We start from the raw sequence: 23,436 nt of genomic DNA on the forward strand, positions 1-23,436 counted from the left end.
CTGTGTCTACCTCTTTCCCAAGGTCCACATACAAGATGTCCCTGGTAACCTCAATGTTTTGTCTCAGATAACTTGTTTCTGCCTATCTCAACTAAGTTTTCTCTCATGATCAGTTTCTTCTGGAACTTTTCTAACACTGTCTTCCAATTTAAAAGGTTTCTGGCTCTTAACTCGCTCTTTTTGCAGTGGACACCAATTACATTAGAAACCTATCCTTCACGAGGACAGCAATTCTTCCTTAAACAAATATATAAATAGCCCCTGACCATCTCAAACCTACTTTAGCTGAATGAACCTGTTCTTATACTGAACACGTTCTCTTTTGACTCTCAGAAAAATTGACCAAGCCACTCAGCCCAATGATCTCCTCTGTCATTTAACTAGATCACTGATCTTCTACTGCAATGCCATTTTCCCCCACACTATCCAAAACACCCTTGATAGCTTTAATGTCTGGAAATCAAATAATAGCAGGCTTGAATATACTAAATGCCTGAACCTCTACTCCTTTGGGGTAAAGAATGCTTAAGATTCACCACTCTCGAAGTAAATAAATTTCTCCTTATCTCAATTCTAAGTGGCCTGCCATTCTACTAAAACTGTTTCCCCTGGTTCTAGACCGGAGTCAGAAGAAACCTCTTTCCCTTATCAAAGCCTCTAAGAATATTACATGCTTCAATGAGATTTTTCAAAACTCTAGAGAATAGAGACCCAGTCTCCTCAAAGGAAAATCCTATTCCATGGATCAGTCTTCTGGTGACTTTTTGTTTAACTCTCTCTATGATAAGTATATCATTCTTTATAGACTGAGAACATGAAACTCCAGGTGTGGTCTTACTAAGGATCTAAAGAATTGCAGCAAATATTGTTAAGGCAATATACAACTTATATTCCTATTGGCTTGTTAGCTTTCAAGTGACTTATGAAAAGGGCACCCAAGTACCTTTGAACATCAACACTTCATAATCGCTTGCCAATCAAAAATATTTTGCCTTTCTACTTTTCCTAACAAAGTGGGTAACTTCACATTTCCATGTGCCATGTTCCTTACTTGAATGCCTTTTGCAACCTCCTAGCAACTGACACTGCCAGCTAGCTTGTCTCATCAGAAAGTATGGAAATATGACATTTGATTAGATTAGATTAGATTAGATTACAGTGTGGAAACAGGCCCTTCGGCCCAACAAGTCCACACCGACCCGCCGAAGCGAAACCCACTCATACCCCTACATTTACCCCTTACCTAACACTACAGGCAATTTAGTATGGCCAATTAACCTGACCCTGCACATCTTTGGATGGTGGGAGGAAACCGGAGCACCCGGAGGAAACCCACGCAGACACGGGGAGAACGTGCAAACTCCACACAGTCAGTCGCCTGAGGCGGGAATTGAACCCGGGTCTCTGGCGCTGTGAGGCAGCAGTGCTAACCACTGTGCTACCGTGCCGCCCACAAGCCTACTGCACCTGGTCCCTACATCCAAATCATTGACACAGACTACGAATAGTTGAAGCCGAAGTAGTGATCCTTGCAGGTCCCCACTAACATTAGAATAACAAATCCGTTCTTTGTCTTCTAACCATTAACCAATCCTCAATCCATTCCAAGTGTTCTAATTTTGGTTACTAACCTGCTGTTGAACCTTAGCAAATGTTTCCAATAACCAAAATACATTATTTCCTCTGGTTCCCCACTCATCCAATCTGAGAGCCACATCCTCAAAAAACTTCAAACAGTTTGTCAAACACGATTTCTCTTTCATAAATCCATGTTGACTTTGCCCAATCCTAACATTATTTTCGAGTGTCCTGGTGTCACATTTTTAATAATAGATTCTAACATTTTCCATAACAATTCATTTACTGGATTACGGATGTACCTGTCTGGGCCAGCATATTTTGCCCATCCCTAATTGCCCTCAAGGCGGCAATGGCGAGCTGCCTCCTTGAATCACTACAGTCCATATGCTGTAAGTAGACCCACATTTTCATTAGGGAGGGCATTTTAGGATTTTGAGCCAGCTACACTGAAGGAACAACAATATATTTCCAATTCTGGATATGAGTGGTTTGGTCAGGAGCTTGCACATGGTAGTGCTGCCATATATCTGGTGTCTCCATCTTTCTCGATGTAGTGGCCATGGGTTAGGAAGGTGTTGTCTAAAGATCTTTGATGAATTCCTGCTATGTATCGTGTAGATGGTACACATTGTTGCATCTGAGGGGAGGGAGTAGATCTGATGCCAGTCAAGTGAGCTACTTTATCCTGGTTGGGTCAAATGTCTTGAAAGTTGGAACAGCTGCACTCATACAGGCAAGTGGGAAGTATTCCATCACATTCCCGACTTGCACCTTGTACGTGGTGGACATGTTTTGGGGAGTCAGGTAGTGGGTACTCACTGCAATATTCCTAGCCTCTGACCTATTCTTGTAGCCACAGTATTTATGTAGATAGTCAAGTTCAGTTTTTGGTCAATACTGATCTCCTGGAGGTTGATAATGGATTGAGTGATGGTAATGTCAAGGGGCTGAAAATGTGTTGCTGGAACAGCGCAGCAGGTCAGGCAGCATCCAGGGAACAGGAGAATCGACGTTTCGGGCATAAGCCCTTCTTATGCCCGAAACGTCGATTCTCCTGTTCCCTGGATGCTGCCTGACCTGCTGCGCTGTTCCAGCAACACATTTTCAGCTCTGATCTCCAGCATCTGCAGACCTCACTTTCTCCTCTAATGTCAAGGGGCGTTGGTTGGATTCTACCTTTGTGGAGTTGAATACTGCCTGGCATGTGTATGGTACAAATCCTGCTCGCCATTGTCAACCTAAGTCTGGATATTGTCCTGGTCTTGCTGCATTTGGAAATGAACTGTTTCAGTATTTGAGGAGAGGCAAATGATGCTGAACATTACACAATCATCAGTGAAAATCCCCACTTCTGACCTTATGATGGAAGTATGGTCATTGATGAAACAGCTAAAAATGGTTGGGCCTAGGACACTACCCTGAGGAATGTCCACAGGTGTCCTGCATCTGAGATGACTGACCTCCAACAATTACATTCATCTTAAGTGCCAGGTATGACTCCAGCTAGCAGAGTGTTCCCAAGCACCTATATACTCTTCCCATTTCTCAACATTTAGCTCACAGCCTTGTATCTATGGCATTTCAAGTGTTCATCCAAATACTTCTTAAATGTTGAAGTGGTTCTTGCCTCTACCAACCTTTTCTTGGCATTTCTGATTTACTTAAGACTGGTTCAAAAGCAATAGATTAATAATGTTTCCAGGTGCTCCACTCATAAGAAACAAAGTAAACCAGCATGCCACATGGTGTGAAATAATTAGCTACTTTTTAGCCATTTTCAATTCTCCACTCAGTTTGTATTTTTAAGCAGATAAAACAATATAATTTTATATTAGAACAATCCTTTAATGTCTTGACTTCTCAACTTCATGTTGTCAGAGGCTGCATGTTATGGACATAAAATTTTCAATTCTGTACATTAATGTCTTTCAGTGCTAATTTTTCTAATCTCTTACCTGGGGTGTAAACTGTTGGACTACACACTGCTCAGAAACACATTGTGGTATGTTTGTTCCTTCATTTGGTTCAGATGCTTGGTTTTGTACAATAAGTGTATGAGCTGGAGGAGCATTATCTGAATTTTGAATTAACAGATGTTGAGTCTGGCCAGTGGTCACTTGTTCTTCCACAGACTGTTCCAGTTGAGTTGGCTGTGTGGATATTACATGTTGTGCTAGCGTTCCTGTGTTTGCTATGGACTGTCTCTGAATAACAATAGGTGGCCCTGTCTGTACCCCCATCCCAGTGTGTTGTAAAACAACCTGTTTCATTGTACCCTGTTGTTGAATATATACGTGTCTTGATATGCCAGGCTGTTGCAGAACAGACTGATTAGCTACATCAAAAGATTGGTTAGTCAGCAATTGCTGATGTGTGGAAACTTGACCTGAATTGGATTGTTGGAGTGTTGGTGCTTGGTCTTGTGAAGCCTGCTGAATGACATGTGTTTGACTAGAAACAGTGTTTTGTTGGAAGAGAGCTGTCTGCCCTGTAACTGGATTTACTTGCTGAATGAAATGACGAACAGGCTGCTGGAAATATTTCTGGCCTGCAGCACTTTGTGTTACCATCACTGGAACATTGACCTTATACATATGACCTAGAAAAGATAAAGATTGAATGGAATCAACAACATGTGAATTAGAATAGTCAGTATCGACAAAAGACAATCAATCAGAGAACCTGTATTCCAAAAGCAATACTGTTCTCCCAAAAGGATGTAAAACAGAAGTATTTTTAGGAATCTTATTCAGTGTAAATTAACCCACTGATCATTGCCTTCTCAGAGCCCGAGGATAGTTTACTATAAAAGCTTTCAATCACAGCAATGAAATAAAAATACTGTTCATAACTAAATTAATAAAGGTAAAAACAGATGTTAAAAAGTTCAAATAAACAAGTACCAATTGTTATTCAAAGTTATTACTCAAAAAGATGAGAACTATAATCTGGATACATTATAAAAATGAGGGCTAAATATAAAAAGTTACAGTCTAGAGATTTCCAAATGTTTTTTCAAGTCACTGTTTCAAAGACCCATTTCTTTTTAAGGAGTAGCAGGGCCAAATTAGTCCTTGCCAGTAGCATAATAGCACGATCGCAAATCAGCTGAGTAGTAATGATAACTGTGCACCAGAAGCAGCTCTCACTGGGCTCAACATTCACTTTTAAAAATCAGTAGGAATTCAAACACTGCATGCAATGCTAAACTAATTATAAGTTCATCTTTGTATATGCTTCCCTTGAATTTAAACTTAATTGTACTTTAGATATCAGATTTTGAGTGAAGTTTGGGCACTGATAATTCACTTCCTCAGTCAAACTCTTTGCCTCACACTTTTCTCTGATATCATTTTCATATTCACCTGTTTCAGGAACTTCTGCTACAACAAAATGTAAACAGCTGACACGTTAGTACTTTGCTTACATGTAGATAAAATGTAAATTGCTCTTTAACTGAAAACTGGGAAAAGGATTTCCTTTCAACATGATTTTAAATCTGAGTACTGTTATAAAGAATGTCAAACTTTCAAATTACACCATTTAAAATTTAAATATAACTTATTCCTAAATGTACTCTCAATAATTCTAAACAGTCAGCAGAGAGCCAGAAGCAAATAGTACAGTAACGGGGCATATTAATAATGTCGCTGGGCTAATAATTCAGAACCCCAGGGTAATATTCTGGGAAATTCCACTAAGGCAGGTGTGAAATTTAAATGCAATTAAGAAGATTTAGAATAAAGAAAAGCAGCTAACCTAAAAGTGACCATCTAACAACTGTCAAATGCTGTTTAACAACTCATCTGCTGACTAACATCCTGTAAGAAAAAAAATCTGCCATCCTTATCTGGTTGTCCTACACATTACTCCAAATCCACAGAAATAACTCTTAACTGGTCTCTGGAATGAGCAATAAATGCTGACCTATCTAGCAACACCCACATCCATGAACCTACAAAAAAAATGCTTTCCCTGAATCCAGAATTTCCTCTCCCTAAATTTTATAACTTGGTAAAATTTTATACCTTTGAGATAAAGGTGTCATAGTTTGCTTTCTGCAGTGCTGCAGTTAAATTGTTAAGTTGCCAAAATTATTTTTCCTAGCCTCACAAGACCTAAAAGTTTGCATACCCAGAAATCCAATTACATTTCCTTACTTTAAAAATGTGCATTTTAAAATTTGCTCGAATGCTTATATTGTCCTGAATCTACATTCTATGCCAGCAATAATTATCTATTCATTAAGTGTGTTTGGTTCACAAGCTTGGAGATGTTTTTAAACCGACTTGTTCAGACATATTATGACACACCTCTGGGCACCTGAACCTAAATCTTCTGGCTTAGAGGTTTGGGACACTACCACTGTGCACAAGGGCCCTCACAAATTTGTATAAATGGATTAATAGTCTCCATAAAACTTCTCTGCAAATGATGTGCACTCTGGAGAGATAAAAGAAAGCAATTTGGATTGACAAAAACAAGAAAAATAATCTAACATTTAATGTTGGAAAAACCAACTTACATAAAGTGATTTATTGGAACAGTAAGGAAAACAAAATACTTGCCTGAAGCAGTCTGCAAGGTAACTCCAGCGGGAACCTGAATTGGAAGACCAATGCCAGAAGGCAATGCAAGAGTAGTTGTAGCACCTGAAGCATTCTGAAAGAACAACAATACAATGTTAAGGATATGAAAAACCTAACAGTTAAAAATTTGTTAGCTCACAGCTCTATGATTAGCCTTCAGGTAGCCCAAAGCACCAATTTCTGAAGATGAGCCTTCGAACTTGAAACATTAACTCTGTTTTTCTCTCTCCTCAGATGTTAGACTTGCTGACTTTCTCCAGCATTTTCTGATTTTATTTCAGATTTCCACCATCTGGAGTATTCTGCTTTTTACCTATCAGAGCAACGGAGGTGGTCCTTTAATGTAGGTTCTTGGAACAAACTCCATACACAAAGAAAATCAGTATAGCAGTACCAGAACTGAGTGGAGTTCAGGTGCAGGGTCTCCAGGATAGAGAGGTTAGGTGCCATCATAAGGAAGTATACCAGAAAATGAAATTTTTTAATTGAAATTATTTGTAGGTAGAAGAGTGCTTAACATTAGACATAATTCTTGAAACAAATAATTAATTGGAGACTGAAATTTCATGCTGCAATGTTCCCAGACAAATGGAGATTACTTTGTTGAACAGAAAAGGGATAACCCTGCACACAGACTTCTCAACAGTACATGCAAAAGGGATGAAAGAATGGGATTTACCCCAAATTGGCTACTTAACACTTCTTATGCAGTACAAGGTGGTCGCACTTTTCCCACAAAGTTAACAAAGGACAAATTATTGGACTATGCCAGCACACATTAATGGTAATTGACTGCAGAACTACATTAGGTACAGTAGATAATTGGTGGGGGAAACAATCTAAAATTCAATAGCCTCTAAAAATGAGCATAGAGTGGTGCTATGCATAATAAACCCACACTTTTTCTCAGAAGTAGCACATCAAATTTGTGCTGACTAATTTGCATAACTGGCACAAATAGCTAAACAGATTGTGTGAATTAAATGGCTGCACACCTCACTATGCTTGAGAAAAGTCAGCATCACTTAAAGCTAGCCTAGAGCTCCTGTGGTGCATCAGTAACACCCCTAATTCTGGGCCAGGAGGTCTAGGTTCAGGCCCCAATGCTTCACAGGTGTTAGTGATGTTTGAGTAGATTTATAGCTCAAGTTGATTATATGTAAGTAAGATAGCTTGCGGAGCTGGAAGGTTTGTTTTCAGACATTTCGTCACCGTACTACATAACATCATCAGTGAGAGTCTCCAGTGGAGTGCTGCTAGTATGTCCCGCCTCTCTATTTATAGATTTTGATTTCTTAAGGTGGGTGATGTCATTTCCGGTTCTTTTTTTTCAAGGGAAGGTAGATAGGATCTAAATCAATGTGTTTATTGATGGAGCTCTTGTTAGAATGCCATGCCTCTAAGAATTCTTGTGCATGTCTTTGTTTCACCTGCCCAAGCATGTGCTGTCCCAGTCAAAGTGGTGACCTTCTTTGTCTGTATGTAAAGAAACTAGTGATAGTGGGTCATGTCTTTTCACCTGCCCAAGCATGTGCTGTCCCAGTCAAAGTGGTGACCTTCTTTGTCTGTATGTAAAGAAACTAGTGATAGTGGGTCATGTCTTTTCACCTGCCCAAGCATGTGCTGTCCCAGTCAAAGTGGTGACCTTCTTTGTCTGTATGTAAAGAAACTAGTGATAGTGGGTCATGTCTTTTGGTGGTCAGCTGGTATTCATATATCCTGGTGGCAACTTTCCTGCTAGTTTGTCCAATGTAGTGGTTTTTACACTTCTTGCATGGTATCTTGTAAATGATGTTTGTTTTGCTGGTAGTATCTAATGGATCCTTTATGTTCATTAGTCACTGTTTAAGTGTGTTGGTAGGTCTGTGGATTACTATGATGCCAAGGGGTCTGAGTAGTCTGGAAGCAGACACAACGCAACCAAAAACTATAGCCACATTACCTTACATCAAAGACATATCAGAAATTACTTCCAGACTACTCAGACCCCTTGACATCATGGTAGCCCACAAACCTACCAACACACTTAAACAGCGACTAATGAACCTAAAGGATCCATTAGATACTACCAGCAAAACTAACGTCGTCTACAAAATACTATGCAAAAACTGAAAAAAGACTACATTGGACAAACTAGCAGGAAACTTGCCACCAGGATACATAAACACCAACTAGCCACCGAAAGACACGACCCACTATCACTAGTTTCTATACATACAAAGAAGGACACCACTTTGACTGGGACAACACACACATCCTAGGACAGACGGAACAAAGACACGCACGCGAATTCTTAGAGGAATGGCATTCTAAACAGAACTCCATCAATAAGCACATCGATTTAGATCCCATCTACCTTCCCTTGAAAAAAAAGAACCAGAAATGACATCACTCACCTTCAGAAACCAAGATCTATAAATCGTGAGGCGGGACATGCCACCAGCGCTTCACCGGAGACTCTCACTGATGATGTTATCTAGTATGGTGACAAGATGTCTGAAAACAAACCTTCCAACTCAGCGAGCTAATTTACATGCTTCACAGATGTGTCATGATTTCCAAACATGTTATTAAAAATATCTACAAAATTTAAAGCCAACCTAGACATCAATGGGGAACATAAAAAATATGAGCAGGAATTCAAATTAGCAAGTCTGCTCCTTTCCTCTACTTTCCTCTCAATTCCCCAAGAACTCTCAACTCCTTTGTCTATCACTTCCAACCTGGGATGTACAAACAGCACACGGACTACTATGGTTCAAGAAGGTAGCTCCCGGATACCTTTTTAATGAACAATTAAGGATGAACAATAAATGCTGGCCTTACTTATGACATTAATATCGCATGAATGAACAAAAATAAATTCCACAGGGACTGCAAAATGTTCGCTTGATAATGATCAGTGAATGCATCGTCTGGTGCTTAACCAAATAAGTGAAGATTGACCAAATAGTTGATCGTGAGGAAAAAGGTCTTAGGTTACAGGAAGGTATAAATAGATTGGTCAAATGGGCAGATGGAATATAAGCCTGATAAATGTGAGGTGATGCACTTTGGAAAAAGTAACAATGAATAGCAGGACATTAGGAACTTCAGAGGAACAAAGGGATCATGGGATGCTTGCCCAAAATGCCTGAAGGTACTAGTTTAATAGGACAGTTAATAGACACTTGCCTGTGTCAGTTGTGGCATAGATTGTAAGAGCGAGGAGGTTATGTTGGAGTTGTACATGACGTTAATTTGGCCACCGCTGGAATAAAGTCACAGAGCTTTCAGGGGTTACTTCAAGCATTCCTCCCAGTATGCTTCCTTGCACCTACACCCAATAACCCTGATCTGAAAAAGCACACCCATAAATATCAAGGCCATTGAATCAATGTCACAACTTGTGGAATTTTATCTCAGGAATTCGGGTGAGCAATTAAGCATTATTAATAGCCTATGGGACACAACCAATCTTTACAAATAAGTGACTTGTCCAGTGCTTTTCACAAGCGCTGGACATACCTGGAACATGTAGGCATTGATGTGGAGATAAATACGACAAAGTAGGATTGATTAATAATATAAAACCTACCAAATCTGCAGAGGTAAAATTCTGAACACTTCTACCAGCAGGAATCACAATAGAAGCTGCAACAGAAATTAAGTTTTGATTATCATGAAACAAAACTTGGATTTTACTTTAAATTTCAAAATGTAGCTGACAAGTAAATCTAGCAAAATTATATAGATCTACAATTGTTTAATGGCATTGCCAAAGAAGAAACTATGGAAAGCACACCAGATTAAATTGATCTGACTTGAAACTACTAATTAAAATGGATTACTGAGAGAGAGGTTCTGCAAATAGTATTAGAATAAATTTACCATGTTTGAGAGGGGTTTGCACCACTTAAAGCTAGCCTAAGGCTCATGTGGCACAGCAGTAGTGTCCCTACTTTTGGACCAAGAGGTCTGGGCTAATTCTAATACTAGTCAATTGCCCAGATGAAAAGGCTTTTGAAAAGGATGTATGTTTGGAGGATCTAATGGCAATCTATTTCACAGAAATGGTCAAAGCATCCAGGTCTTGTTTTTAAATATAGACAGTGTCATGTTGACAAGACGGAAGCACCCAGACAGCATGATGATTCAGCAAAAGCATGTTCTCCTTCAGGCTGCAAGGGCAAGGTGACAGCTCATCTTCCTTAGGGGAAGGAAGAGAGCAATCAAACAAGCCTGGACTGAGACTGTAGAGAGGCCAAAAGCTGCAGGACAACTGAAGATTGTGAATCTCGTGCTGAAAGATCTGCTTTGGTCCTCAAAGGGGAGTTCACATTGCATTTGGAACTTGCATAGGCCAACATAAGTAGCCATGCTTGATGGAGAAAGTGACCAGCCGGTTGATGACACACAAGATCAGGCAGCATATGCTGTCAGAGGCAAGATTACATTTCAGCAAAAAGCACCTCTCACTGCTGGCCACCACAAGGATGTCATGATGCAGCTGAACAGGACATTGGTTAGGCAACTTTTAGAATATTATATTCAGTTCTAGTCTCCCTGCTGTAAGAAAGTTGTTGTTAAACTTGAAAGGATTCAGAAAAGATTTATAAGAATGTTGCCAGGATTGGAGGGTTTGAGCTATAGGGAATGACTGAATAGGTTGGGGCATTTTCCCTGGAACATTGGAGGCTGAGGACTTTATAAAATCATAAGGGGCATGGGTACAGTGAATAGCCAAAGTTTTTTTTTCCCCCAGAATAGGAGAGTCCAAAACTAGAGGGCATATGTTTAAGGTGCGAGGGGAAAGATTTAAAAGAGATCTGAGGGGCAACTTTTTCATGCAGACAGTGGTGCGTGTGTGGAACAAACTGCCAGAGGAAGGGGAGCAAGTGGATACAATTGTCATTTAAAAGGAATCTAGATGGCTACATGAATAGGAAGGGATCGGGGCTAAATATTGGCAAATGGGACTAGATTTATTTAGGATATTTAATCTGCATGGACAAGTTGGACTGAAGGGTCTGTTTCTGTGTTATATAACTCTAAGAATGTAACTCCTTCGAGAATACCAGCATACAGGAGAATTTGCGTTCTCTATCATGTATAACTATCAGCCACCAGCATAAGCTTGTGATTATCTCCATGGAGAAACAAAACTGCTCCTTCTTGTATTTTCAGAAGGCCAGCACAAGATTGCTATACCTGGCAACATAGCAAGTGTCCAGTTGCAGAGAGGGGTAAGGGACCATCTGGTGGAGCTGCCAAAAGTTTTTGTACAATGACAAAGGACTCCATCCAACCAAATGCTGATATTTCTTTGGCTTCCTCAATTGAAAAATCATCAACATTCTTGGGGAGTCAGATCCAGCACCAGTCAATGGATGCCAGAAGAAGTGCGAGCAAACCTGCATGTCATTGCTACCTCTGCTTTCAGTTCATGGGCAAGGCAATGTGTTAAGTAGACAACATGCTCGGAGACTAGGTCCTCATATCTCTGAGATAAGCAATTGCCTTTCATTTCTAATGCCTCCTATCAGAGTGCTCCAAGCTCAACTTGGCTGCCTCCTCAGGTCCTTTGTTAATACCGACATTGCTTAGTGTACCTCTTTGTATGATGGGGCCCTCTAGACCTTCAATCAAAGGACTGCCACCAAAATCATCCCAAGATTAAGGGACAAGATGAGCAGGCTGTCATCAGCTGCGACAATAACTTGAGCAGGAACACCATGTAGGAGTATATGTAAAAGATTTAAGCACACATTTGTGCAGTTGGGATTTCATACATGAGTTCAGTATATAAATGTTGTGTTCCATGTTTGTTATGCTGTTCAATAGAAGTGTTCCACATCATTGTTTCTTTTTCTTTCAATTCTCATGACCCGATGAAACCTCAACTCCAGTCTGGCTTCTTCAATTGGCTGAAAGTGATACAGTCTTTAACCTTCCAAACGTGTAGTGTGCACCCAGACACTAGGTGATAAACAGCAAACTGAAGGGGTTGACAAAAATGCTGCATAAAGGGAATGTTTTACCATTTCACAATGGTCATAAGAGTCACAAGAAAATATCTATATTTTAGCACATTCTCAGCACCCCTTGTATGTGGTTCATGGAGTTCTTTATCAAGTATTGCCTGGTCAGCTGACTTCTCCAGATCATCAGTGCAGTAAGACTTGGGATCCATAAGGTATTCATTGTCTATTTGTAGTACAGAACTTGAGCATTTCTGAATTTAAAAAAAACACATTTGTCAAAGTTTTTTGTCTTACATTCATCAGGACATTTCAGAAGAATCAGTGCAAAGGATAAAAAGCAGAGTATATGTTGATTGGTTGGCAAGCAGACTATGATTCATGAATTCTCCATGCTAATACCTCAACCAGTTAGATTACGACTGCAGGTTTACTGTAATATGTAATATTAATGAACTGAAACCTGCAAACCCATTCAAAAAAATTAAACACTTCACAATCCATATTTTTTTCAATATATCATTTTGGTTGCATGTCATTGTAATCTTTTGCTATAAATTCTGTGTCTTATATACCACAACCACCTAATGAAGGAGTGGCACTCCAAAAGCTAGTGCTTCCAAATAAACCGGTTGGACTATAACCTGGTGTTGTATGATTTTTAACTTTGTTCATCCCAGTTCAACATCAGCTCCTCCACATCATGTCATCCATTTTGTTCAGTTGAAACAGTTGCACTGTTCTGTCTGCCTGCAAAGAATGAAACTTTGGCAGTTAACGGTCATTTGACAGTTCATTCTTCATTGCGATGCTTCTATCAGAGTCCACATGCCAACTAATACATACTTTTCTCGTACACAGAAAAACATTGTTTCTCTTTACATTCTTATTAATTGTCCTGATGAGTGCAAGATAAAAACATTTGACAAAATTCATCTTTTTTCCGTAGTACTCAATGGCTTCATATTTCAATGCCTAACGTCCTAGGTTGTGAAAAGCACACAACACCACGATGAAGTAAGATACCTGCTTGTTGGGGAAGACTGAAGAACCCCAACAGAAAGATCCAGGCACCTGAATCGCATCTCCAACTGACATATGACCCAGTTGATGATCACTTGGGATGACTTATGACAGGGCTTGCAACTCGGTTCTGCATCTATAAGTGGATTCCTTACAGGTTTAAACAGCTATGTCTTTAATGGCTAGGTTCTGTTTCCCAGTTGCCATCTCTGAAGGTGTAAAGCAGAATCAAAGGAGCTATGGCATGTGGAAGGTATATAGGCATTGTGGCTGCTTACTGAGAACTGTGCACACACCAGAAGAATCACCTTTTACTGATCATGGATCAATTAAACATCGAGCAAGAAAAACATCTTTCTTTGTAGAACAGCTCTGATTATTTTCTGGGAGGCTTGATGTCTGCACACTCGCAATCAATGACACCTCACACCTCAGAAATTGAAAGATGGCGCTAAATTGGTCGATGTCTTCACCTGACTTGTTGATATACTATCAAACACAGTAATGGTCCTCCTGAACAGGGTATTGGTCACTTCCTTGATGTATCCTATGTACCACAAACCGGGAGACACCATGCATCTTCAGCAGATTCCTACAAAAACCAAAAAGTGTGGAAGTTGAGAGCAATTACAATCTTCAATGATACTGTCATTAGGCAGCCATCCTGCAATATGGCACAATGATCAATGACTACCTCCTTGGAGAGTGCAGACACTATTACTCAGACATCTAGACAGTTCAACCCGAATTAAAACATTCTCTCCAAGGAACAGCCTTTTCTGTGTGTGTTAAAAAGTGTTGGTATACCTGCCAAGTCCTTCTCTGAAGTGCCTACTCCAAGGCTGGCCATATTGATGGTCCTGAGGTTGGTAATAAGCCACATGAACGGCTAAACCTCTTTCACACTCAGCTGCTTTTCCTCCTCAAGGAGAGTCCAATGTTTGGGTGGTCTTGAAGACCTAAAATCTTTCAACCAGACAGAAATACTTCACTTTGGTTCTTTTGGATCAAGTTCAATTGCCTGGTGCCATTCTGGTAGCAGACCCCAACAATACTGGCTCCCTTTTGCCACTGTCTGGCAATGTCTGCTCTGCATCACCCAACCTGGCAAGGCACACACTCTCTCGATGACTGCTGAGCTTCCATTTCCTTGTTGTCTCCCCTAATTAGACAAGGCTCTGAACCTCTGGTTTCCATATGTCTTCAGTAAAATCAATATGCATGGTAAAATTCTAGTTAACTAGCCTTTTAAATTCTTTAACTGCTTTAAATTCCTTAATTTTTTAAACATGCAAAGTCAGCCCTCTATGCTAGGTACCATCAGTAAAATTCCAGAAATGATGAAATAACATCAGACCTTCAGTTCAAAATGCTCTAACGGATATTAAATCTTAGAATTCCCTCCATCTCCCTCTCTCCAATCTCCAAACACATCCAAGCACTTCCACACAATTCAGCCAAAGGTTGCAGTGCCAGGCATTCTACAGACTTGAAGCTGTCTGTATAGAGAGGCTTTTTTAATACACCAACCGAGCTCTTTTATTTTAAATCTTATGGCTATATCTTGTTAAACCAATGCTATAGGAGTTGAAACTTTATTGCTGGAACAGCACAGCAGGTCAGGCAGCATCCAGGGAACAGGAGATTCGACGTTTCGGGCACAGGCCCTTCTTCAGGAAATTTCCTGAAGAAGGGCCTGTGCCCGAAACGTCGAATCTCCTGTTCCCTGGATGCTGCCTGACCTGCTGTGCTGTTCCAGCAATAAAGTTTCAACTTTGATCTCCAGCATCTGCAGACCTCACTTTCTCCCCAATGCTATAGGAACATTGTTAACATGGAAATCACAAATACTTACTATGACAAATTCTGACATCAACATGGCATATGAAGAATCCTGAAAGACTGCACTTAAATTTATCGTGGCTAAAAGTAGTGCAAGTTATCATCATGAATTTTAAGTATACAATGACTGAATCTTTTTGAATATTTCTCAGAATTGATAGAGATTTGTACAAAATGTATCAAGATTTAAAAGATTTGCTAAGTACAGAATTTTTGACAGCCAAGCTTCAAATTTAGGTACTATAATGTGATGGCTGCACCACATCTGGAGTTTTGTGATTATTTCCGATTAAAAAAACAAGTCACGGCGAGATAACAAAAAAAAAGCATCAAGTGCAAAAACAGTAAGTAATACAAAGAACAGAAGCTAGCCATGCCTAGGGAACCATACTCTAGCATTAGGACAAGGGAGCAAACTGCCAAAATGAAAGTGTTCTCATATTGATAGAAAATATTTTATCAAGTCTTTCCATTACTTCAAACAATTTTGATCAATACAAACTTAATTGAAAGATTTAGCCAAATCCTAGAACTTGGATTTCAACTCCATGTGACTATTTCCTTAGCTGGCCATAGACCTGTGTTCATTATTTCCTTCAGTACCATTGTACTTGGTCAGTGCATAGAAAGACCTGCTGATGCTGAATATCTAACAAAGTTACTCAATGATATTTTACACGATAGAATTCATTATTAGAAACAATTCTAATTGTTGCCAAATTTGCTTTGTGCTTAAGTGGAATAGATTTTCTAAAATCTCAAGCATGAGAAAACTGACCAGTCATGTTTTTGAATTTGTTCTCAATTTCCTTGCATTCTTATCTAATAACTAAATTAGATGTGCAAATCTAACTATCATCCATGTCTGATGTTGTCAAAGTTCAGTAAAGTTCTCACCACTTAAAGAGAGCTCATTAACATCAATGCAATTAGTTGTTATAAGTAAAAGCAAAATACTGTGGCTGCTGGAGATCTGAAATAAAGAGGAAACACTTAAAAATTCATTCAAATGCAAAGTGCCTTAATGACTACCACACAGTGGCTCTGACCTCAATAATCATGACTTAGAGGTGCAGGTGTTGGACTGGGGTGGACAAAGTTAAAAATTACACAACACCAGGTTATAGTTCAGTAGGTTTATTTGGAAGTACTAGCTTTTGGACCACCTGATGAAGGAGTAGCACTCCCAAAGCTAGTGCTTCCAAGTAAACCTTTTGGACTATAATCTGGTATTGTGTGATTTTTAACCCAATAATTGCGAACTGCTTCAGGAGGCTGGTCATGGTCTACATCAACTCCAGCTTCCCAGCTTGCCTTGATCCCCTACAATTTGCCTACCGACATAACAGGTCCATAGCGGATGCCATATCCCTAGTCCTGCATTCTTCCCTGGAACATTTGGACAACAAGATCACCTATATCAGACTCCTGCGCACTGACTACAGCTCCACCTTCAACACTATTACCCCCTCCAGACTGATCTCAAAACTCTGGGACCTTGGTCTCAGCTTTGCCATCTGCAACTGGATGCTCAGCTTTCTGATCCACAGACCGCAATCTGTGAAGGTAGGTAACTGCAAATCTTCCACAATAACACTCAGTGCCCCCCCCCCCCCACCTCCAAGAATGTGTCTTCAGCCTCCTAATATACTCCCTATACACCCATGACTGTGTTGCCAAATTCCAAATGAACGCCATCGACAGGTTCACTGACGACACTACCATAGTTGGATGGATATCTGACAAGCTGAAAATGTGTTGCTGGAGAGGCGCAGCAGGTCAGGCAGCATCCAGGGAACAGGAGAATCGATGTTTCGGGCATAAGCCCTTCTTCAGGAATCTCTGACAAGTCAAAATGCGGAAGGGAGATGGAGGGCTTGGTGAAATGATAACAATTTCTCTCTCAAAATTAGCAAAACTAAAAAACTGATCATTGACTTCAAGAAGAAAGGTGGAGAAAAGACCCCCATCTACTTCAAAGGATTGATGGGGTAGAGAAGTCAAGTTCCACGGAGTGACGATATCTGATAATCTGTCCTGGACTTCCCACGTGGATGCAATGATCAAGAAGGCATATCAGCGCCTCTTCTTCCTCAGACAGCTCAGGAAATTTGGCATGTCCATAAGGGCCCTCACCAACCTCGACACATTGTGACGATGCCGGTCCTTTAACAAGGCTACGCTGTCCTTGGCTATTTTTCCAGAGAGGTCGTAAAAGCAGTAATTCCAAAAAGTTTGGCTTGAATGGGTTATAGGGCCAATTTGATTATAGCTAACAGACACTGCCTCAAGAAAAAGGCTTTTAAGTTTAAAAACACTTGTACAAAGAAAGTGAAATGGCCAGTTCTCCCAGCTCAGCTTTTCTCTGGTTTGTTTGATTTTTGAGGAGAAAGTGAGGTCTGCAGATGCTGGAGATCAGAGATGGAAATGTGTTGCTGGAAAAGCGCAGCAGGTCAGGCAGCATCTAGGGAACAGGAGAATCGACGTTTCGGGCATTAGCCCTTCTTCAGGAGGTTTGATTTTTGGCAGTCTAGCTGTTGACTTAAAAGCAGTCATGCAGGTTTTGAGGCTCCTGATCCAAGAAACAGCTACATTGAAGACAGGGTTCCATGCTGCTGTGTCACTCTCTCTTGTAAGACCGGGTTTGATTTTACCTTTTGTGCCGAGGGTGTTTATGATGATTGTTACAAATATTTGGAACACCATCATTCAGTTGGGATAGTCTGATAGGTTAAGCTATTCTTTATTCTGTTCCCTTTTGCTTGAGATTCATTCGATAATATTGCAAATAAAATCTGTTTTGTTTAAAAACAAGTGTTTGGGCCAGGTGCATCTCTCCTGGATAATCCAATGTACACCTGCTTAAAACAACTGGCAAAGTTAGGGTCTGGGCTACTTTCTTGAAATGTTTTGAGGGGTTCTGGTCTGGTCCATAACAGATTCATTGTAGGATTTGTTCTATAGTTCTGATTTGGGATTTGGATTGTGGGATTCAAAGGCTACGAGTGGTAGGCGTTAGTGTCTTTTGTTCCAGTTGTTGATTTTGGTTGGTTTAAACAGCACTTGGGATAGCAATGGCTCTTTCAGTCACCAACAGTTTTCTGGTAGTGGAAGAACTAAGTGACTGTGGGGGTCTTGCAAAAGGTGATTAAGGCCAAGCTGCTGGAGTTGGAGCTTCCTCCTTCTGTGAGGAAAGAAGAGATAATTACAGCAATAGCTCATTATTTAAATTTGCTGGAAACACAATCAGAATCATTTGAGATGGCTAAAATTTAATTGAACATGAAACAGATTGAGTTAGAGGCAAAAGACAAGGAAAGTGCAACAAAAATGAAATAATTTGAATAACGATTAAATGCACAGGAAAGAGATAAAGAACAAATTACTTTAGCAAATGAAAAAGAGAAGTGACAGAAAAGGAGAGAGGGGAAAGGAAGAAAGAGAGGTAGCTTGAACTTCAGAAATTGGCTTAGACAGGAAAGTCAGCTTTAAAAGGATGGAGATGAAGGTTAAACTTAGTAAAGAACAGAGTGAGGGGGGAACAAACCCATAGTAGCCAAAGACTGGTGAGAAACAGTTTAAATATAAAGTCAGATGTACAGCACAGAAACAGACCCTTCGGTCCAATTCACCTATGCTGAACAGATATCCCAACGCACCTGCCAGCTCACAGCCCATATCCCTCCAAACCCTTCCTACTCATATACCCATTCAGATTACTTTTAATTGCTGTAATTGTACCAGCCTCCACCACTTCCTCTGGCAGCTCATTCCATACACATATTACCCTCTGTGTGAAAAAGTTGCCCCTTAGGTTTCTTTTATATCTTTCCCCACACTCTAAACCTATGCCCTCCAGTTCTGGACTCCCCCACCCCAGGGAACAGACTTTGTCTATTTACCCTATCCATACCCTATCTATACAGTCACCCCTCAGCCTCCTACGCTCAAGAGAAAACAGTCCCAGCCTATTCAACCTCTTCCTAAAGCTCAAATCCTCCAACCCTGGCAACATCCTTGTAAATCTTTTCTGAACCCTTTCAAGTTTCACAACATATTTCCAATAAGGAGGAGACCAGAATTGCATGCAATATTCCAACAGTGGCCTAACCAATGTCCTGTACAGCTGCAACATGATCTCCCAACTCCTCTACTCAATACTCTGACCAATAAAGGAAAGCATATCAAACGCCTTCTTCACTATCCTATCTACTTGCGACTCCACTTTCAAGGAGCTATGAACCTGCACTCCAAGATCTCTTTGTTTAGCAACACTCCCTAGGGCCTTCCATTAAGTGTATAAGTCCTGCTAAGATTTGCTTTGCCAAAATGCAGCACCTTGCATTTACCGAAATTAAACTACATCTGCCACTCCCATTGGCCCATCTGATCAAATCCTGTTGTAATCGGAGGTAACCTTCTTCGCTATCCACTATACCTCCAATTTTGGTGTCATCTGCAAACTTACTAACTATACCTTTTATGCTCATATCCAAATCATTTATATAAATGATGAAAAGTAGTGGACCCAGCACCGATCCTTGTGGCACTCCACTGGTCACAGGCCTTCAGTCTGAAACACAACCCTCCACCACCACCCTCTGTCTTCTATCTTTGAGCCAGTTCTGTATCCAAATGGCTAGTTCTCCCTGTATTCCGTGAGATCTAATCTTGCTAACCAGTCTCCCATGGGGAACCTTGTTGAACGCCTTACTGAGGTCCATATAGATCACATCCACTGCTCTTCCCTCATCAATCCTCTTTGTTCCGTCTTCAAAAAACTCAATCAAGTTTGAGAGACATGATTTGGCATGCACAAGGTCATACTGACTATCCCTACTCAGTTCTTGCCCTTCCAAATACATGTACATGCTGTCCCTCAAGATTCCCTCCAACAGCTTGCCCACCACTGAAATCAGGCTCACCAGTCTATAGTTCCCTGGCTTGTGCTTACCAGCTTTCTTAAACAGTGGCACCTGACACATTAGCCAACCTCCAGTTTGCCGGCACCTGACCTGTGACAATCGATGATACAAATAGTTCAGCAAGGAGTCCAGCAATCACTTCCCTATCTTTCCACATACTTCAAGGTTACACCTGATCAAGTGAAGTACAACTTTTATGTGTTTCAAGACATCCAGCACTTCCTCCTCTGTAATATGAACATTTTTCAAGATGTCACCATCTACTTCCCTACATTGTATGCCTTGCATGTCCTTTTCCACAGTAAACACTGATGCAAAATACTCATTTAGTATCTCCCCATCTCCTGCAGCTCCTCACAAAAACTGCCTTGCTGATCTTTTGAGGGGCCCTATTCTCTCCCTATTTACCCTTTTGCCCTTAGTGTATTTGTAAAAACCCTTTGGATTCTCCTTAACTTTGGCAAATAGAGTTATCTTATGTCCCCTTTTTGCCCTCCTGATTTCCCTCTTAAGTATATTCCTACTGCTTTAATACTCTAAGGGTTCATTCAATCTATCTTGTCTATACCTGTCATATGCTTCATTCTTTTTCTTAACCAAACCCTCAATTTCTCTATTCATCCAGCATTCCCTATACCTACCAGGCTTTCCTTTCACGCTAACTGGAATATACTGTCTCTGGACTCTCGTTATCTCATTTCTGAAGGCTTCCCATTTTCCAGCCATCCCATTACATGTGAACATTTGCATCCAATCAGCTTTTGAAAGTTCTTGCCTAATACCATCAAAATTGGCCTTTCTCCAATTTAGAACTTCAACTTTTAGATCTGGTCTATCCTTTTCCATCACTATTTTAAAACTAATAGAGTTATGGTGCTTAGCGTCAGGAATATCCAGATGTTTGGGATAAGGGAAGTCCATTTGTACTTTTTTGCAATCAAAGATGCACTAAATGAATCAACCAAATTCAGTCCATTTGAATTAGTTTTGGGGTATGAGGTGAGAGGACCACTAAAATTAAGGAGAAATTAGTAAGTTAGAATTCAGAGACACATATTTGGACTTTGTATCAAATTTTCAGAATGATTAAATAGAGCAGAGGGGTTGGCTAGACAGCATTTAAATATATCACAGCATTGAATGAAACAGGAAGCAGACAAGTCGTCAAAAACTCAATTTTGCTATCGGGGATAAGGTGTTAGTGTTACTTCCAGTGATAGGTGAAACTTTAAAAGCAAGGTTTAGTGGATCTTATCAAGTCAAAAGGAAGTTGAGTGAGATGAACTACTTGATAATGACTCCAGACTGAAAGAACTCTCACAGAGTGTGTCATGTGAACATGTTGAAAAAGAAATTTTGACAGGAAAGGAAAGCAAGAGTAGAATGTGTTATTGGTTACAACATAGAGGGAAGAACCAAGTTCAGAGGATTCTGAATTGGACATTCCTCAAATTAAATTGGACAAGGAAGTTGTCAAAAATTGGGATAAATTATTGAATTACCTTCCAGAGCAAAATTAAAATGACCTGAGAGTTATTATATTGCATGGGGGGGAATATGTGGAAGTAAACTGGGAATTACTAACCTAATTATGCATGATGTAAAACATGAGATGCTGCTCCAATTAAGCAACATCCTTATAGGCATAACCCTCAAGTTGGCGCAGGTTCAAAAAGGAGATTGAACACATTCTCCAAGATGACATATTCAAAGTGAGTTACAGTGATTGGAGCTCACCCATAGTGATGGTGCCAAAACCAGATGGTACCCAACAGTTACATGTGGACTATTAGAAAGTCAATTCAATGCCGTTACAAAAACTGATACATACCCAATTCCACATTTGAAAGAGTGGTTTGAAAAGGTGGGACAAGCAACTTATATTTCTAAGTTGGACTTGCTCAGGAGATACCAGCAGGTACCTTTGACTGAAAGAGCAAAGACAATTTTGACTTTCATAATGGCAAATGGACTATGTCAGTTTAAGGTCATGCTGTTTGGTATGAAAAATGCACCAGCCACATTTCAGAGACTAACCAATAAGGTCATTGCTGGATTACCCAATTGTGCTGTATATATTGGTGATTTTTAGTCACACATGGAAGGAACATTTACAACATTTATCAGAATTGTTTGATCAACTTCGGAAGGCAGGCTTGGTGATAAACCGGAGTGAAATTAAGTTTGCCAAAACCCTAGTCACCCTCCAGGGCCATGTTATTCGACATGGACAAATGACCCCATGGAATGCAAAAAAAAAAGGTAATTGGGGAGTTTCCCATACCATCAACAAAAAGGACAGTACTACAATTCCTGCGATTGAGTGGACTTTATCAAATTTCATATAAATTTTAGCAGTATGGCTGCTCCACTCACTGAATTGCTAAAACAAAGGCAAGTGGTTTCCATGGACAACGGACAGTCAGAAGGCATTTGACAGCCTGAAAGCAGTGTTAACCACTGCCCCAGTATTAGGCACAGTACAGAGAAACCTCAATTATCCAAATTTCAGATTATCTGAAGAAGATCGCAAGGTTATGATAGAAACTTTACATCAAAGAGGTGTTTCAAAACTGATCGCGTCTTTTGTTTACAATGATTAAAAATGAACTCTGCTTACTGACAGTGGGTAGGTGGTGGAGGCGATAGGGTGGGGGCAGACGGATAGGAGTGGGGGCGGGGTAGGTGCAGGCAGGGGGGCCGATGGGGCATGGGTGGGCGTGGGGGCAGGGGCGGTGGCTCACGTGCAGTGTGCCGCTGCCTAATCTCTTGAACAGGGAGCTGACTTAGCAAGTGCTCACTGTGTCAATCCCATTGAACAGATTGGGGCGGTGGGGCGGGGAATCTTCAGCAATGCCGCAGGTCCCTTACACATAAGTGTGTGTCCGCTCAGAAACAAACCCTGACAGAGAGAGAGGGAGCAAGGCAGGAGAGTGAAGAAAAAGAAAACTTCAGAAAACTCTGAGGCCCAGAGGAGAGGCATTGAATCAATTAACCAAATAATTAATTATCCAAATGAAATACTGCCCACCCATTTCATTCAGCTAATCAAGGTTCCACTGTAATTACACAAAGCTATTCAAGGTGGCTATTGATGCAAGTGATGTGGGTGTCAGTGCTGTGCTCTTGCAAGAAGACAACGAGAAGATAGAAAACCTGGGTATTTCTCCAGGAAAGTGAACATTCAGCTGTTGAATATTTCTGCTGTTGAGAAGGTGTTGGTGTTACAACATTTCAATGTTTCTGTTACCAGCAACATATCTGAGACAATCATATACACTGACCATAACCCATTGAAGTTTGTACAAAAATTTAAGGACAAAAATGCGAGACTGTTCAAATAGAGATTGTTATTATAGCCACTCAGTTTGAAAATTGTGCATGTGGCAGGACAAGAAAACGTGACTGCTGATGCATTGTCGAGACTTGAATAAGAGACAGAGGAGGCAGGATTAAAACAGACTGAAACAGAATGTAGTAGCGCATATTTGCATGATTATTTTCAATATAATGTAT

General features: G+C 40.4%; 1 protein-coding gene across 1 annotated transcript in view; it reads right to left on the minus strand.

Annotated features, from left to right (window-relative positions):
* The window catches only part of LOC122552715 (stonin-1-like), a 113,407-nt gene that overhangs the window by 22,605 nt on the left and 67,366 nt on the right, over positions 1 to 23,436 (minus strand). Inside the window, exons 6-8 of the mRNA XM_087990996.1 lie at positions 9,748 to 9,803; positions 6,150 to 6,243; positions 3,537 to 4,180 (exon numbers count right to left, since the gene is read on the minus strand). Coding sequence (XP_087847122.1) covers positions 3,537 to 4,180; positions 6,150 to 6,243; positions 9,748 to 9,803 — 794 coding nt within the window. The remainder of the gene's footprint in view (positions 1 to 3,536; positions 4,181 to 6,149; positions 6,244 to 9,747; positions 9,804 to 23,436) is intronic.

Source organism: Chiloscyllium plagiosum, unplaced genomic scaffold (assembly GCF_037043375.1).
Source record: "Chiloscyllium plagiosum isolate Xiang-an unplaced genomic scaffold, Cpla_swu_hap1 HiC_scaffold_10, whole genome shotgun sequence".
Classification (NCBI taxonomy): Eukaryota; Metazoa; Chordata; class Chondrichthyes; order Orectolobiformes; family Hemiscylliidae; genus Chiloscyllium; species Chiloscyllium plagiosum.